General features: G+C 34.9%; 1 protein-coding gene across 5 annotated transcripts in view; it reads left to right on the top strand.

The window, feature by feature from the left end:
• Positions 1-17,661, top strand: part of LOC149554602 (uncharacterized) — a 47,940-nt gene extending 30,279 nt beyond the window's left edge. For 3 of the 5 annotated variants that reach the window (XM_089828657.1, XM_089828654.1, XM_089828656.1), the window contains exon 3: positions 790-2,859. In XM_089828657.1, coding sequence (XP_089684783.1) covers positions 790-993 — 204 coding nt within the window. In that variant the 3' untranslated portion in view covers positions 994-2,859. Of the gene's footprint in view, positions 1-789; positions 2,860-8,666; positions 8,732-17,336 lie in introns of those variants that run through there. The other 2 variants (XR_016364392.1, XM_089828655.1) reach the window with 1 other exon arrangement.
• The last annotated feature ends 672 nt before the right edge of the window (positions 17,662-18,333 follow it).

The following is an 18,333-nucleotide window of genomic DNA, read 5'->3' as shown; positions in this document are numbered from 1 at the left end:
GCAGTGACATTGGAAGGCCGAATTTAAACCCTGGTTGGTCATCTGTTAAATAGGATATTGGCAGGCCTTTTTGATCAGTCGGTTATTGAGGTCCCTGGATGGCCTTTAAAAACCTATCTTGTAAGAACTGCAACAGGTTTCTTCTTTTGGCTGCATAGGTATTCTTTTAGGTTTAGTTTTTATTAAAAAATAATTTAAAATTGATGTTGTATCTTATATTGGTATTTTAGCTTTACAACCATGCAAATGTAACGTTGTATCTGTCATCTATTTGTCTGAATGCTTGCACTGGGTTTGCTACCTGACTGCATCTCTTGCCAATATGAGTATATTCTTGGATTTGCTCACCCATTTTCTGCTCTCTTCTCTCTCTCATTTTTTTTGGCAAATTGTTCTTCTTGAAAAGAACATTGACTTCAAGGCATTCAACTGATTTATTTTAAAAGTAGACAAGAGATTGAGAGCATTTAGAGGCTGAACTACATTCAGCAGTGTTTGACATTAATCTGAAATGAAGAAAAACAAATTCTACAATGGATGAGACACAAAAGAGTGTACTATGTAATATTGGTTTTTGTGGGTTTGATCCCCTGATTAGTCCACCGTGGCCTGCATCACGCATCTTACACAAATATATGCCTTGATTTTTTAGAGATTGCTGTTGTGTTTTATGATTGGTAGCTTGAGACTATTGATTTTCGAATTGTATCTCTTAGTGAGCTGGAAAAATTTCTCCCACTTGTCTGCAATTGAGAATCAGAATTGATCCGTATAATTTCCATTGTGTAGAAGGTTAAGATAAACAGATCTGGGCCATCCAAGGGATGGGAGGATAGAAAGGCATCAATTACAATATATGGTGCAGGAGACGGGAAAAGAAGAGCTCGCGTTTGCGTCTCCAAACTGGGATGTCGGTCCTGTCTTGACCAAAAGAATGGCAGGTTGAGGGTCAAACGACGCGACAATTTTAGGAAGGGGGAGACAATAAAATAGGGTTTTGAGGGGTAAAGGATTTCCACAACCTTTGCTTGCAAGCTTTGATAGGCCTAAGGGAGAGAGGGAATAGTGAGACTTGAGGGAGGGATTTGGGCACAAGTGAAGGTAGAGAGAGTGAGGAAGAGGTAGGAGAGGAGAGGAGGGCATGAGTGGACATCATCTCATTAATTGGGTATGTTTTTTATAAGATTGTTATTGTTATGGATGATGGCTCTGTTGTTGAGAGATTAATCAACTTTATCAATAGATTAAATGTCTATTATGATAAGTATCAATCTTCTCTATTTTCCTAACAAAATATATTTAATTTTAAATAATGTAATCATTTGGAAATAATCAACTTAAAGCAACTCTTTTTCATTATTGTTATATTTAATTCCAAATGATTTACCTATTTTGAAATAAACTCTTTCTCATGACTATTACCACTATTTTGGGGGTATATGGGCTTAGCCTCGTTAGTGACATTTATTTAAGAGGTTGTGAGGCCCTTTCCACCTCTTGATCTTACTTCATATGAGACCTCTTTTCTTTGAGGCATTGTGAGAGACAATATTGCCATCTCATATATTCATTGATTTGAGAATCTTAGCGATGATTTGATTGGGAATCTAGCTTTGAGATGATCATGAAACACTTCGAAAGGAAATATATTATGTTCTTATAAATGGATTTCTTATATGATATTAAGATTAAATTATTAAATTATATTTAATAAATTATAATCATTTTAAGGTGTTTGTAATATTATGTTTTACACTATAACCTTGGTTATGAACTTTGTCATAGAATTTCGAGAGATAGCCATATAATTAGTTCATCTTGTTAAAATCTACATTTCGAGTAAGGGAGAAGTTCAATATTCAAAGAATGAGCCAATAGATTTATTTACAACACTTGTTATACTCTAGTCCCACACTTACTAAATGTATGTTTGGAATCTTAGATAAAGTTAGATATTCATTTAACTCAACTTAGGCTCAAGGTCTCATTCTCAAACAAAAAATTGAGTTTGTCCATGCAACCAAACCTATTTAATGGTGATTGACATCTTGAAGATCCAAACAAGGAAGGTTCTTAAGTCTAGAGTAATGCCCCCTCCCCCCAAAAAAATAAAAAAAGGAGGAAAAAAACCATGCACTTGTGTCAGGGACAAATCCCTATGATGAGGAGTTGACATTCAGAAGTCCCCCTACCACTACAAACACACAATTGGCATGCCATCAAGATGCCATTGAAACACACAAATTTCTAGATGTCCTCGAGACATACATGGTGTTAGCCACGCCAAATATGTTGAAGATACGTATGATAATGTTTGTGAAAGAGTCATATCAGTTGTTATGTTGTCATTGATGCCAAGCTTGGATTGCTAAGACATTATGCTAATTTAGTAGACTACCATATCATTTGATTAATGAAGAGGATTTGAAGAAAGTATGATGATGAAGAAAGTGTTGGTAAGTGTATGGTTTTCAATGGGCACTTGATGAATTAGACTTTGATAGTATGATGCTGGTTTGATTGTTTAACATGATTTTTAAAGTGTTGAGATCATGTATAAGCAAGTTATGAACTCATGAAGTGAGAAGCCAAAGAAATAATAAGTTGCACCAAGCTAGTCAGTGAGATCAGTGAATGAAGGACTAGTGGTCACCGAGCTATTATAGTTGTCACCAAGCATATGTAAAGTGAATGAAATATGAGTGGTATTAATCGAGAAAGTATAGTGTTAATCGAACTTAGTATTGGCTGAACGAGTGGTGTTAACCAAGCAAGAGAAAGAAGAACAGTTTTGAGAATTGATTTGAGGCTGACATTTGATGAAAATATGGATTGATCAAGAAGTTTTGAAGATAAGGATGAAGTTTGTTACAAGATCAACGATTGGATAAATTCAAAGAAGATTTGATGGAGATTTAATGATTCGATTGAAGTGCAAAGTTTAAGGTGAAGGCATATTACCTGAGTGTCTATATTCAATAAATTTGAGTTGGATGACGATCAAACGATTGTGATTAAACAACAAAATTTTGAGAATCTGGTGAAAAAACAATAAGTTATCTCTTTAAGGGATGAACAAGCTATTCATTGTTGTTGATCAAGTTATTTGTGAAGAAGAAGATAGAAGTTGAAAATGAGTAGAATAGCATTGTGAGATCTAGCAAGTGAAGTGTGAAGTTGATGTGTATGTGACTGGATTAGTTAGAAGGAAGGTAGAGGATAAATAGAGGACAAATAATGAGCAAAATGGAGATCTGATCAAGCAAAGGTAGTTTATATTTCCAAAAGATCATCTTACGGTTACTCGCTAATCATTGTAGTAGAAAATCTCTTAACTAAATGGACTTAATTGTCTTATTTGTAAATCCATTTGTATGGTGACATTTCTTTGAATGTTTCTAAGTCCTTTAGAGAAGACCACTCATATTGAGGAGTGATAAGGTCTAGATGTTCTTTGGTGTAAATCCTATGGCTAGGTCACATTACCAATGTGTATGTAACCTTTAACAAGGTTGGCTCTTGATAGAGCTCACTTCGTAAGAGTGAAAAAATTTGGTTGTTGGTCCTAGGTGGTTTTTTCCTTTACAAGGTTTCCACATTAAATACTTGTGTCAAAAAAAGTGTGAATATTGATTGTGTTGCATGTTTATTTCATGTTGTAACTTGGTATATACATGAAGTTTACTCTGATACTTAGTAGATGAAGTTAACAATTTTACTACAAAGTTTGAGTTACAAATTATTGTGAAGTTTGATTTGTCTATTGAGCTTGTGATTGGGAAGTTTAAAGTGTTAAGTTGGTCAAAAGTGGTTTACGGACCTGTAAGATAGATGGTTATAATTGATTCACCCACCACCCCCACCCTAGTTACCTAACATGGGTGACACCCAAATGCCCCTCAACCATCCCAAGGATGTCTAGATGCCCTTAGTCTAGTCAACAACAATGTGAAGTGAACATGATTTTTTAAAATTCTTTAATTGTTTAATTTTTTTAACTTTTATAATAAGATTCTATTTAAACACTAAAAAGGAGGTGCCCTCGAAGCATGCATAAGCCCCTCCAAACTTCATTGTCTTCTCACAATCGGATTTCAACTTGTTTGCTACTTTTAAAAGAGAAGAGCTAAAAAGAGTGCAAGAAGTGATTCAAGGAGTGCAAGAAATGATTGCAAATAGAAGAGGAGAAAGAAGAAAAAGAGGAAGATTCTACACCTTCCTTGAAGAGACTCATCAAACCCAAGGTGTGATATATATATATATATATATATATATATATATATATATATATATATATATATATATATATATATATATTTCAAAACTTAAATTTCAAGTTCTTTTGAAGTTATTGTTGAATGATGTTTCTAACTTCTGAATTCTTATTGAAACTTGAAAGTGTTTTCATTTTTTTGTTTATTTTTTGTGATTTCATTTTCATTGTTTCTAATTAAGGCCTAGACTGAAACAAATTTGTTAATAACTTAATTTGTTGTTTCTAAATTAGGATCTAATTTGAAACTAGCTTTTTATAAATTTTTTGCTTTGTTTCTAAAATAGAACCTAGGCTGAAACTAGTTTCCTAATAATTTATTTTGTTGTTTCTAAATTAGGGTCTGAGTTGAAACTAGTTTGTTAATAACTTATTTTGTTGTTTCTAAATTGGAGCGTAGGACGAAACTAGTTTAATAATAATTTATTTTATTTTCTTTAAAATAATAAGTAGGTTCATTCTTTTTAATTTTGTGAAATGTAGTGTCAAAATGAGCTCTTATAGTGTCATGACATTAGTGGGGATGAAATTGAAGTCCAATTTCAAGGTGTAGGTCTATCAGATTATTTAGTGGAGCCTAAAAAATATTTTGTTGCTTGTGGACCATGTTCTATATGTTAGTTTGTGCTGACTGATCAGGGAAGTATTGTACATACTTCATAAATTCTTTGGGGTTTGGGGCAGCACCCCAAAATTTTTTTGGGGCCATGGCCAACATTGTGGCCGACATATGGCCGACATATAGCCAACATGTTGTAACCCTAAAGCGGCATAACATTACTTGTATAAAAGGGCTTAGGGTTAGGGATTGTATTATTGTGGTGATGCAAAATTGGTTCTTGTGGCATTATTGAGTTGTAAGGGATCACAGATTGTAATAAGGTTGTAATCACTGGATTGTAATAATATCAAACTTGCTGTTTGGTGGACGTTGCCTAGGGATTGGGTGAACCACATTAAATCTTGGTGTCTTGTGTTCTTTTTTGTGTGATCTATTACTTTTTGATATTGGTTATATTTGCATGTAATTGTTATTTCTGTTCGTGGTTTAATCCTAACACTATAGATTGCATTTCTCAACTTTTGACACTATTTGCTAGGGGTCCCTTTGATCCGAAGTCTCCTTTTAGACAATTTTCAACAAGAGCAACAACCCCAACAACAAGAAGTGGTGACACAATAAAATGACAGTGCAATATTTATGATCTAGGAGCACCGCTTCATAAGCATTTCTAGAATCATGCATTTTCACTATCTTGCATGGTCCAAACTTTTTCATTTACTTGTACCCACTTGAAAAAACTCTTTTCTCAAATGAACCATGACTTCATCTCCAATATGAAATTTCTTATACCTCCTTTTTCACATCTACCTTAGCCTTGTATTTATATTCATCTTTATGATGTGCTTCCTCACCTCCTCTTGGATGTTCTTCAAATGTTCAATGAATTCTTATGCTTCAACACTACTTATCTCTCCTTTATCCAATTGCTGCAATTCAAAAGCATTTCTGGGACTACTCCCATATCCAATCTAGAATGATGATTTACCAGTACTTCTGTTGACATAATTATTATATGCAATTTTTTCTTGTGGTAAAATCAGATCTCATCCTTTTGGTTTGTCTCCAAGCAAACATCTCAGCAAATTTTCCAAACTACGATTCACAACTTCTATTGTCTATCACTCTGTGGATGAAGCGATGAACTGAACTTCAAATCCATCTTCAACTTCTTCCACAATGTATACTAGAAATACCCAACAAAATTTGGTATCTTGATCTGAAACTATACTCTTTGGTAGACCATGTAGTCTCACCACTTCTCTGAAAAACAACTCTGCCACATGAACAACATCACTAATCTTCTTGCAACGAATAAAATGTGTCATCTTTGAAAACTTGTAAACCACCACAAAAATAGAATCATGCTCTTGTTGAGTCCCGGGTAATCCAAGAACAAAATCCATGTTGACATCCTCCTATGACTTCTCTGGTACAGGTAATGGCTGATACAACCCTGTATTCTGCTTCACTCCTTTTGCCATTCGACATACTCAGCAACTTTGTAAAAACTTCTTCACATCTTGCTACAACTATGGTCAGTAATAATTCTTAGCAACCAAAGCTATAATTTTATCTTTGCTAAAATGTCCAACCAATCCTCCACTATGCTTCTCCTTGATGAGTTTCTCTCTCATTGAGCTTCTGGGAATGTACACCTGACTTCCTTTGAACAACATACTATTCTGGATCATGAAATCCAACCACTTTGTCCTGTCAAGTGTAATAGGTTCTGTACAAGCCTTCCACGCTTCACCAAAATCAGGATCATCTGAATACAAAGTGCTGAGTTCCTCGAACCCAACCATCTCTATCTGCATTTCTATCAGCAGAAGTTGTCTTCTACTAGAGCATCTGCAACTTTGTTAGACTTCCCATTCTAGTGTTTCAAAACAAATGTATAACTCTGCAAAAACTCAACCCACTTCAAATGCCTTTGGTTTAATTTTCCTTGACTATTCAAATATTGCAAATCTTGATGATTAGTATACAAAACAAACTCCTTAGGAAGAAGATAGTGTCTCCACTTATTCAATGCTTGAACTATAGCATAAAATTCTTGATCATAAACAAAATATTTTTTTTTTTGCATCATTCAACTTCTCACTAAAATAAGCAACAAGTCTACCTTTTTGGCTCAAAATAGCTCCTATTGCAGTACCATTAGCATCACAGTCTACTTGAAACACTTTGTTACAATCTGGAAGTGCTAAAATAGGTTGCTCAATAACTTTTTGTTTCAACAAATTAAAACTCTTATCTGCTCCTCCAGTCCACTTAAATTCTTTCCTATCTCCTCTCATTGTTTTAGTCAGGGGTCCACAAACATTGCTAAAACCTCTTATGAACTTTTTGTAAAAAATAGCTAGTCTATGAAAAGATTTTACCTCTATTGCACTCTTTGGAGTAGGCCATTCAAGGATAGCCTTCACTTTCTTTGGGTCCATTTTCAGACCTTCTACTGAGACTACAAAGTTACACCAACTCCTTTACAAAATTGCATTTCTTCAGATTTATCATCAACTTTTCTTCCCTCAATTTATCAAACACCTTGTGAATATGAATCAAATGCTCCTCCAATGTTTTGCTAAAGATCAAAGTATCATCTAGGTAAACAATGAAAAAATTACCCATATACTCCTTCAATACCTCATTCATGAGTCTCATGAAAGTGCTTGGTGCATTGGTTAGCACAAAAGACATGACTAATGACTCATACAATCCTTCTTTGGTATTGAAAGAAGTCTTCCACTATCACCTTCTCTGATACGAATCTAATGGTACCCACTCTTCAAATCTATCTTTGTAAAATACTTAGCCCCACTCAAATAGTCCATAATATCATTCATCCTTTGCAATGGAAATCTAAACTTGATTGTGATCTTGTTGATAACGCGAGAATATATTCACATCCTCCATTTTCCATTCTTCTTTGGTGTTAATACTGTCGGTACTGTTGTCAATCAAGATTGCGCCTATAGCGAGATAAGAATCTAGCTATCCTGTTGGAACATGGAAACTTCTCTCGGATGGTGGGGTTAAGAACGAGAGAAGAATATTTGGATTCTAGGCTGGTTCCTATATGATATCACCTATGAAACTAACTTTGAACTCGGGAAAAAGGTTGAGAATGTATGTGAATAACTGGATACTAAAACTTAAAATAGGTGATACACCAATGGTTTTGAATGTAACTTTGATCAAATTAGCATGAATTACGAAAAGACAATTGATTCACAATACTCACACAAACACGTAACCACAAAAGTGTTTCTATGCAAGGACCATGATCTTCTACTTTGAAAGGGATCTTAAGTTTCACCAATTTTCTGCAAAAAGACAATAATCACAAACATAGACCTGTAATCACACGTATTAAGATTCAAATCTACAATAAGGGTCATAACTAAAATGAAGGCGAATACAATATTAAAGTAAAAAATCCACAATATTGCACAAGAACCAATGAGAAGGAACCGTTGAATCTCTATTATCAATGCTAAAAAAAAACAATCTCTGCTACAAATGCCCTTACAATCAACTTAAAATCTTCTATCTTTTCCTGAACAAACTCAGCTAAAAGGCTTCATGCATGTAACTTACACATGATCCTTCAATAGCCTTAGGTTTTCATACCTGTATCTGCACATGGAACAAACTCATTAGTATAAACATGTTTTATCTTCTTCAAATTTTTCTTGCCTTCTTGCCTTTTTAACATAGTTATCTGAATAACCACATTGTAGGAACAATAGAGTATAGATGATAGGAAAGTTTTCCATTGCTCAGTTCATATGAATTGACCCATTTCTTCTTTGATTTTTTTGCAAGTTTACTCCTACATGGAGATGCGGGATCAACCCTTCAGCATTTAGCGCAACAAACCTTCCATTCAGGTAATGGATGCCTTTCTTCTTATCTTTTCTTTTTAGTACTTTTCTGTTTATACAATGTGTTTAATTCAGATATTTATGTTAGGAGCTGAGAATGCTTGTAATATCTGAATGCATTGCATTTAAGTACTGTGTAAAACATGAACACTTTGTACCTCCTCAAAACAGTTTTGGATATTTCAATAAAAAATGATACTATTTTGATACTTGTATTCTGAATCAAAAGTGATCAGTTCTCTTGTTTATTGATTTATGTACTTTACATTTTGCACTCTTTTCATTCTGTAATGTGTATTCTCAGCAACTAAAAACAGTTAGTCAGTAGATAAAACATACTTAGTTCAGTATATAACATAGCAATTTAGGAGGAATGTTAAATTGGTAACATTTTTGGTGACCTCTCAGGGTTGTTTACTTGCTAAACAGTAATAGATCAGCTGCCTTGTCAATCCATTGGGTATAGAGTCATTTTTAACACTTAGAAAATTGAACCTTCTCAAAATTTTGAAAAATACCAAATTGAAAACATTGCAGAAATAAACACACCTCACCACAGCAAACTGAAAACTGAAAGCTAAACTGAAAAAACAAATATGTTAGTTGCCATAGGATCTCATAGCTGTTCGTTTTGATAACTAGGATGGAATTGTATCACAACAAAGAGATAACATGGTTTATTTTTTGATCTCTTTTCTATGACATAACGATTGTATTGTGGTTGTGAGGACTAATAGCTGTTGGCTGTTATGACACCTTTCAGATTTGGTTGAAAATCTACTGAAAGACAACTACAAAACTTGAAATGCTAAGCTTGAATGTGTACCTTGCGTCATAACAACAATGTGGTGTGTTATTTATGATTGTACTAGAGTGGTATACCAGCTGTTTTGGAGTGACTATTCCTCCTATTTTGCAATTTTTTCATGGTGTATATAGCAGTATATCAGTCTAGTATGATGGTGGGTAACACATCATATTACTACTATGGGGCAAGATATTCATTCAAGTCAACCATAATCCAAAACCAAAATTTGTACTTGCTATTTTTTTGAAAATATTCCAAAATGATCTGTACCAGCAATATGCCTGAATGTTCTCTAATTTTCTTAGAGCTGAATGGTTGAAAATTACACCATGTCATCATGAACCTGTTATGAACCTGTGAGGTATGTATGATTCAGGGCATCGAGACTCGTTCCATGCTTTGTGTGATATGTATCTCATGTGTTGATGGCAGATTGATGATGATGTGTTGTAGTTTCCAGCTTTATTATTAACAACTAACATGCTAGAACTTGAATCTAAATGTGCTGAAACAACACTTATTGAAATCTGAAAATTAAATCACACCTCTACTACTATGCCAAAGCACTTATTGTAATCTGAAGAATACCTCAAAAACACCGTTTGAGGTGAATCCTATGAACCGGGATTTTCAACTCCTCTCCTTCAAGTGTAGACAAATGGAAAACATTGTGTTGCGTGGTTCCGGTTATGATGTACGGACCAGCCCACATGGCATCAAACTTCGTATGCTTTCCAGGCCTTCTTTTCAGCTCATCCCATTTCAAGACTATGTCTCACAATTGAAAATCTTTTGGAAATGCCTTCTTATGAAACACCCTTTTCATTTGAGTCTGATGACTCAATTTTTCACAACGCATTTCTTCGCTTTTCTTCTAATTCGTTTAGCTGATTCAGCCTTGTTGTCACAGGTTCTTCATCCAGCATATCAAGTTGGTACATAAAATCCAATGCTGGTAGCTCAACTGAGACTGGTAACCTGGTTTCTTTACCATAAAGCAGCGTGTAGGGAGACATGCTTGTTGATCTTTTAGGAGTAATCCTGTCAGCCCATAGTGCTGATTTTAATTTCTCATGCCAAGAATGCTGATTGCCCTCTAATGTTATCTTGATAATGCGAATCAGGTTCTTATTGGTGGACTCAGCCTATCCATTACCCTGTGGGTAATAGTTAGATGATGTATTCAAATAAATACCTTCCTAAACAACCCATTCTGCAATCTTATTTTCCGCAAACGCAAGTGCATTATCTAAAATAATTGAATCTGGTACACCAAATCTGCAAACTAAATCCTCATAAAAATTTAAAATAACACTTTCATTTGCATCTTTGAGAGCTACAACTTCTGTCCACTTGGTAAAATAATCTGTGGCTGTCAATACCCACCTATGACCTGCACTTCAAGGTGGATTAATGACACCAATAAAGTCTAGACCCCATTTCATAAATGACTGGTCCACTTGAATAGGCTGCCAAGGAAGTGCAACCAACCTTTCTTTTCTAGCAAAAATTGCGCACTTCTGACACTTTCTTACCTAGAAATGAGCATCCTTAAATACGTTGGGCCAATAATAGCCAACTTTCATTACCTTAAGAGCCATAGCTCTTGGTGAGAAATGGCCTCCAGCTAGCCCTTCATGAAACTGATGAAGGATGTGGTCAACCTGAGCTAGTTTAATACATCTTAGCAATACACCTTGCAGATTTTTCTTAAATAAAATACCATTCATCAAACAGTAAGGAATAGCTTATAATCTGTAATACTTTCATTTTGACCTTTCCAAACCTTTAGGACAACGTGCTATTTACAAGAACCTTATCATATCTTCCACCCAATCATTCTGAATATTGTGGACAATAGGTTGTTGCTCATCTAACATGGTTAAAACAACATCATTATCATGATCTAAATCATTATTTCCATTTCTAGCAAGCTGTTCGCATAATCCCTTACCTCTAACCAGCTTGGTTACATTGATTTCAATATCATACTCTATGGTTTTTGTAATCCAACCTGCTCTTTTAGTATTCAAATATTTATTGAGCAGGAAATCTTTAACAGAATGATGAGCAACCATTATTTTGATCTTATTATTGGAAAACATGTGCTTGAATTTTTTCAAACTTCTAATAACAACAAGAACATGCTTTTCAACAAAAAAAAATGCAGTTCGTAATCTTTAAGCCCTTGGCTGAAAAACGCTAATGGTTGTTCAAAACTTTCATCATTTTGTTGAACTAACATAGCAGCAATAGAATCAATGTTTCCATAAGCATATAATATGAAATCTTTAGAAAAATCTGGATTCAACAATGTGGGAGCAGCAGCTAATGCTTCTTTTATCAGCTCAAAACTACGTTTACCTTCCTTTGTCCAGCTGAAAACCATACATTTTCTAAGCATAGCTGTTAGTGGAATCAATAATTCAACAATATTTCGAATAAATCGTCTCACAAAATTGATTCTACCCAAGAAACTTTGCAGTCCCTTTTTATGTGCTGGAAGTGGTAGAGTGAGAATTGCACTTACTCTTTCTGGTTCTATAGTAATACCTTCTTTTGATACAATGAATCCTAACAATTTGCCTTCATGAACAGAAAAAACGCTTTTCTTAGGATTCAAAGATATACCATATTCCCTGCATCTCTCAAATATTACCTTTAAGTGCTGAAAGTGATCTGTTGCATTCTTTGAAAAAACAGTGATATCATCAAGATAAACCAGCACAAACCTGTACATTAAATTCAGGAAAGCTTTATCCATTACTTTTTGAAAAGTTGCACCTACATTTGACAAGCCAAATGGCATCTTTTAATAAGCCATAGTGCCCCATTTGGTGGTAAATGCTGTTTTAAATTTGTCCTCTTCTTTGACCAAAATTTGATTGTAACTAGAAAAATCATCCAGCAATGAGAATCTCTCCGAACCTGAAACAACCTGCAAGATTTGTTCCATTGAAAGTAAAGGATGTCTATCCTTCAATGAAGCTCTGTTTAAATCACATAAGTCAACACACAATCTGATTTCTCCATTCTTCTTCATAATTGGAACCAAATTAGAAACCCAAGAGTTATGCTTGATGGGAAATATAATATTGCTTTCTATTAATTTGTTCAGCTCTTTAATCATAAGAGGTTCTAACTTGGGATTAATTGGCCTTTGTTTTTGTCTAATCGATTTTGCACCCGCTTCTAACTCAATGGTATGTTGAGCAATATTAGGATCAAACCCTTTCAAATCTAAATAACTCCATGCAATAATATCTTGGAATTCATTGCATAAATTCACAAAAGTTTGACGCTCTTTAGGGGTACATACCTTGCCAAGTTTGAGCTTTTTATCCTTTTAAAATTGATCATCAGTATTAAAAATAGATTCTAAAGTCACCAAACCTTTAGGCATCTTATTTGTCCTTAGTTGAATAACTTGGTCCTCATACTGGTCTTGCAGCTTTTGCTGGTTTGGCTGAGCAAACTCAACCTCTTCTCTTATAAAATTCACTAGGTGCTGATCAGATTCAAATACCTGCCAGCTTTCAACATTGTTAGGTACAACAGGTCTAACAACAACTTTTACATGATTATTTCCTTTATTCTTGCTAATTTAAGTAGGAATATCATATTGTGCACCAATTGTAGCAAGTCTGTCAACATGTTTATTCTGATTTCTAGGAACAAATTGCAAATTAAAAGATTCAAAACCTTCAATTAAATCCCACACAACGTGCTTATAACTTTTCGACAAATCATTTTTAGTAGCATGAATGCTTCTAACTTGATTAACAATCAATTCAAAATCACCATAAACTTGCAAACAACTGATACCTCTTTTTATGGCCCATTTTAATCCATTCACCAGTGCTTCATACTCAACAACATTATTGGTACAACTGAAAGTAAATCTAAAAGAGGCATAATACCTTTCATTTGCTGGTGAAATTAACATGCAACCTCCTCCCGCACTTGTTTTGCTGCGTGAACCATCAAAAAATAATTTCCACACCTCATTACCTTGCTGTTCTGCATTTAAATCTACACTTTTCATGACATTTGGCTGAAAATTAGTAGTCTCATGAATAACGTAATTGCCCAAACTTGGTTCTTCAACCTATTGTTCTAAAATCTCAACATTTTCAATAGCCCACTCGTCTAATAATATATCAGGAACATTATCTATGGGCGTTTTGGATTCATAAACAACATTAATTTCATCTTGATCAAATAAAATTGCTGCTATATTATTTTTAGCAGCGACAACATTATGTTCTAGACAATCTTTAGCAATAGGTTCAGATGGAATTGTCACCTTAGTACCATACCTAGTGCAGAAGAGCATGTGAGACCAATCAACAGAAACATAATCTCCTATTTTGCTAGTGAAATCTCGTGACAAACATATGGAAAAATATGGAGGTAAGTCAATGATGTATATATCCATGGGAACTGAAAAACTAGGACAAGCATGCAAGGTTAAATCCGCGTTTCTTATTACTCCAATCGTTTCAATGGTTGCCCCATCTAGTTGAACTACCCCCTTTTCAATTGGTTCATATTTGAGGCCTAGTTAGTCAACTATCTTCTTTGACATAACTGAGCTAGTGGCACCTGAATCTATCATGCAATTATGAACAAGGTACTTGCCTATTATGACTATAACGTAAAAGGGTGGTGGCTTCACTATTTTGGATGGCTATTGTGAATTATTAACATTTGCAGCCATTAGAACTCTAGGGGTTTGCTATGCCAAAGCACTATTAGATAAGGTAAGTGATTGTAATGCTTCCTGTAACATATTCTTTTGACTTGGGAGTGCTAGAACGTCCCACATGGAAACAAGAACATGAGTCTTCTTTAGATGCTCAACAATATTAAAATTTTGGGTACTAACCTTTGACTGATTTTTTGGTACAGTAGGCTCCTTCTGCTATTGTGATGGTTGTGAACTCGCCTTTTGTACTTGAACTTGCTGTCCTTTTGGTACATATTGCATTTTTTGTGCATTTGATGGTTCTGGTTGCATATTATCAGTATTGACTTGCTGTTGTTTTGACTTATTAGTTTGATGTTGTACATTTGTAGCTTGGGTCTTTGACCTTGTTCCCACTGATATAGATCACCAGGTCTGATTTTGATCAAAATTTACTGCTATAACAACCTCATCTTCGTTAAAATTCATTAAGGCAGCGTCTTGATTACCTTGCAGTGGCAAATTACCTTGCTAGTTGACTTCTCCTTAGTTTACAATCAGTTGTCCCTTGAGAACATCTTGCCTTCTTGCCTCCAGTGCATGTGGACAATCCCACCAAAAGTGGCCAGCATTAAACGTATTGCACCATTCTTCTTCATGTACATAATTGTTTTGAGGCACCACTATGAGCTCATTGGAAGTACTAGGAGTGGCATAATTATAGGATTGACCAGCCCTTTGACCATAATTCCTTTGCTGTCCTTGATTCTGAGATGATTGATTTGAATTTGAAAATTGATTTGACTGCCTATTATTCTGATAAGGAACTTGAGGAGGTCTATTGTATTGACCTTGTTGCCTCTTCAAGTTCTTTATCTCATTTTCATAACAGTGCAATGTCTTCATTATGCTATCATTTTTTTCTTTCAGCTCAACATTTTGCTCTTTTAGCTCCCTAATAGGAGCTGTAACTGCATATTCTTCTGCTGCAACTTGCACATTAAATACTAGTAATGTTGGCGCTGGTGGTACAATAGCTAACAATTGTACTACAACTGCTACTATTGGTTGTACTTTTGCAAACTATGGCATTGGTGGCCTTGGAGGTAATTTTTCAACTTGAATCAAGCTATTCTTAGCTCTAACGACAATGTCAAATGCACTGGCAAGGTACGACTGCCCATAGACTAGATCATGATTGAAATATCGCTGTTAAAAACTCTCAAATAATACAAAAACACATGATCCTTAGAAGGTTTGACAGATGCTGGAATTCTGTCCCATGTCCTCTGAAAACAAAAATTGAAGTCTGAAATGTGCTCATTAGGACACCTTTTGATGGTAGTCAATTGCTCAATTAAGGATAAATGATTTGATTTGTCTTCAAATTTACTGATAAAAATTATTCCCAGCCCATCCCATGTGACAATTGAATTGATTGGTAAGCTACAAAACCATATAGATGCCTTACCTTTGAATGAGGCTGCCAATAATTTTAACGCCACATCCTCATGGGCTACTTGATGTAAGCCGCAAAGCATGGCTACATCTTTGATATGTTCTACCGTTGATACATGATTTTCACCAATGGAATATGGTAAACTTTTCAGTGCTATTGGTGGAATATCATGATGGGTGGTAATTTGTAAAGGACTCCCAGCATTGAAAGGTACGAATGGCAAATTTCGAACCATTTGGTGAAGTGGTAACACTTGTTGCTATAAAACTGATGATAACAGCTGATTTGGCTTGGTTGCCTTTCGTTGATATGTCTTTAGGCCTTGGACAACAATTAGAGAACTACTGGTAGATGCTGTAGGAACAAACTGACCTTTGGGTGTTTCCTCAACAATGGGTAATTCAGAGCCAAAATTACCATAGATATCAAAATCCTCTGAAAAAGTAATATCTTTAGCAATTACCTCTAGTGCTTGATCTTCAAATATTAGGTTGTCAAATGATGAAAAATCTATCCTCCTTGCTCCCCTTGTTGATTTGGTTCCTCTTCTACTCGACTGTAGTTCTTGGTAGACAAATCCCTCTTTGTTAGACCTAGTTGGAGTCCTGCTCATCAAGTACTTATTGGATATGCAAAACCTTCAATTATAGAGTCGCCAAGTGCTGGTAAAAAATCCTTCACAAAGGCTATAATACTGCTACCTGCACCAATAACAGCAATAAAATTATGCGATTCAGCGAACTGAAAAGTAGTTCGTGTCCCACCGGGCATGCCAAAAACTGTTGTCAATCAAGATTGCACTTATAGCGAGATAGGAATCTAGCTATCCTGTTGGAACATGGAAACCTCTCTCGGATGGTGGGGTTAAGAACGAGAGAAGAATCTCTGGATTCTAGGCCGGTTCCTATATGATATCACCTATGAAACTAACTTTGAACTTGGGAAAAGGGTTGAGAATGTATGTGAATAACTAGATACTAAAACTTAAAATAGGTGATACACCAATGGTTTTGAATGTAACTTTGATCAAATTAGCACGAATTACGAAAAGACAATTGATTCACAATACTCAAACAAACACGTAACCACAAAAGTGTTTTTATGCAAGGATCGAGATCTTTTACTTTTAAAGAGATACCTAGGTTTCACCAATTTTCTGCAAAAAGACAATAATCACAAACACAGACCTGTAATCACACGTATCAAGATTCAAATCTACAATAAGAGTCGTAACTAAAATGAAGGCAAACAGAACATTAAAGTAAAAAATCCACAATATTGCGCAAGAACCAATGACAAGGAACTGCTAAATCTCTATAATCAATGCTAAAAAAAAACAATCTCTGCTACAAATGCCCTTACAATAAAGTCAAAATCTTCTGTCTTTTCTTGAACAAACTCAGCTAAAAGGCTTCATGCATGTAACTTACACATGATCCTTCAATAGCCTGAAGTCTTCATACCTGTATCTGCACATGGAACAAACTCATTAGTATAAACATGTTTTATCTTCTTCGGATTTTTCTTGCTTTCTTGCCTTTTTAACATAGTTATCTGAATAACCATGTTGTAGGAACAACAGAGTATAGATGATAGGAAAGTTTTCCATTGCTTAGTTCATATGAACTGATCCATTTCTTCTTTGATTTTTTCGCAGGTTTACTCCTAGATGGAGATGTGGGATCAACCCTTTAGAATTCAGCGCAACTAACCTTCCATTCAGGCAATGGATGCCTTTCTTCTTATCTTGTCTTTTTAGTACTTTTCTGTTTATACAATGTGTTTAATTCAGATATTTATGTTAGGAGTTGAGAATGCTTGTAATATTTGAATGCATTGTATTTAAGTATTGTGTAAAACATGAACACTTTGTACCTTCTCAAAACAAATTTGGATATTTCAATTAAAAATGATACTATTTTGATACTTGTATTCTGAATCAAAAGTGATCAGTTCTCTTGTTTGTTGATTTATGTACTTTACATTTTGCACTCTTTTCATTCTGTAATGCATATTCTCAGCAACTAAACAGTGGTAGTCAACAGATAAAACATGCTTAGTTTAGCATATAACATAGCAATTTAGGAGGAATGTTAAATTGGTAACAGGTACAACACATGGACTCAAACTCTCTCGAATTAGCCCCTTCTGTAACAACTTATGAACTTGTCTGTTCAACTCTTCACTTTCTGCTAGTGTCATTCTGTGCATTGCCTTGTTTGGAAAACTAGCTCTTGGAACCAAATCCATCTGGTGACTGATCTTCCTCATTGGAAGCAATCCATCAGGTACATTATATGATACAATATGAAAAAATTCTCTCAACATATCTGCAACTTCTGTAGGTACCTCCTCTACTTCTTCTTTACTATCTTTTGGAATTATAAAAAAACACATATGCTCATGCTTCATACCTTTGAGAAATTCTTTTCCATCAAAAAAACATATTTTGACAACACTACATACATTTTCTTCTTTATCCTTCAACAACTTCAACTTATGCTTCACACCATCCTTGGTCATAGTGTAGGTATTTTCTCGCCCATCGTGTACAACATGTCTGTCAAACTGCCACTGCCTACCTAGCAACATATGACATATGACATATGTCCATAGGTATGATGTCACAAAGTACCTCATTATGGTAGATTCCA

This window comes from Cupressus sempervirens, chromosome 5, assembly GCF_028749045.1.
Source record: "Cupressus sempervirens isolate cs-2001-9-10 chromosome 5, ASM2874904v1, whole genome shotgun sequence".
Lineage (NCBI taxonomy): Eukaryota > Viridiplantae > Streptophyta > Pinopsida > Cupressales > Cupressaceae > Cupressus > Cupressus sempervirens.
The sequence above is the reverse complement of the archived record's forward strand: the minus strand, read 5'-3'. Positions and strand labels throughout refer to the sequence as shown.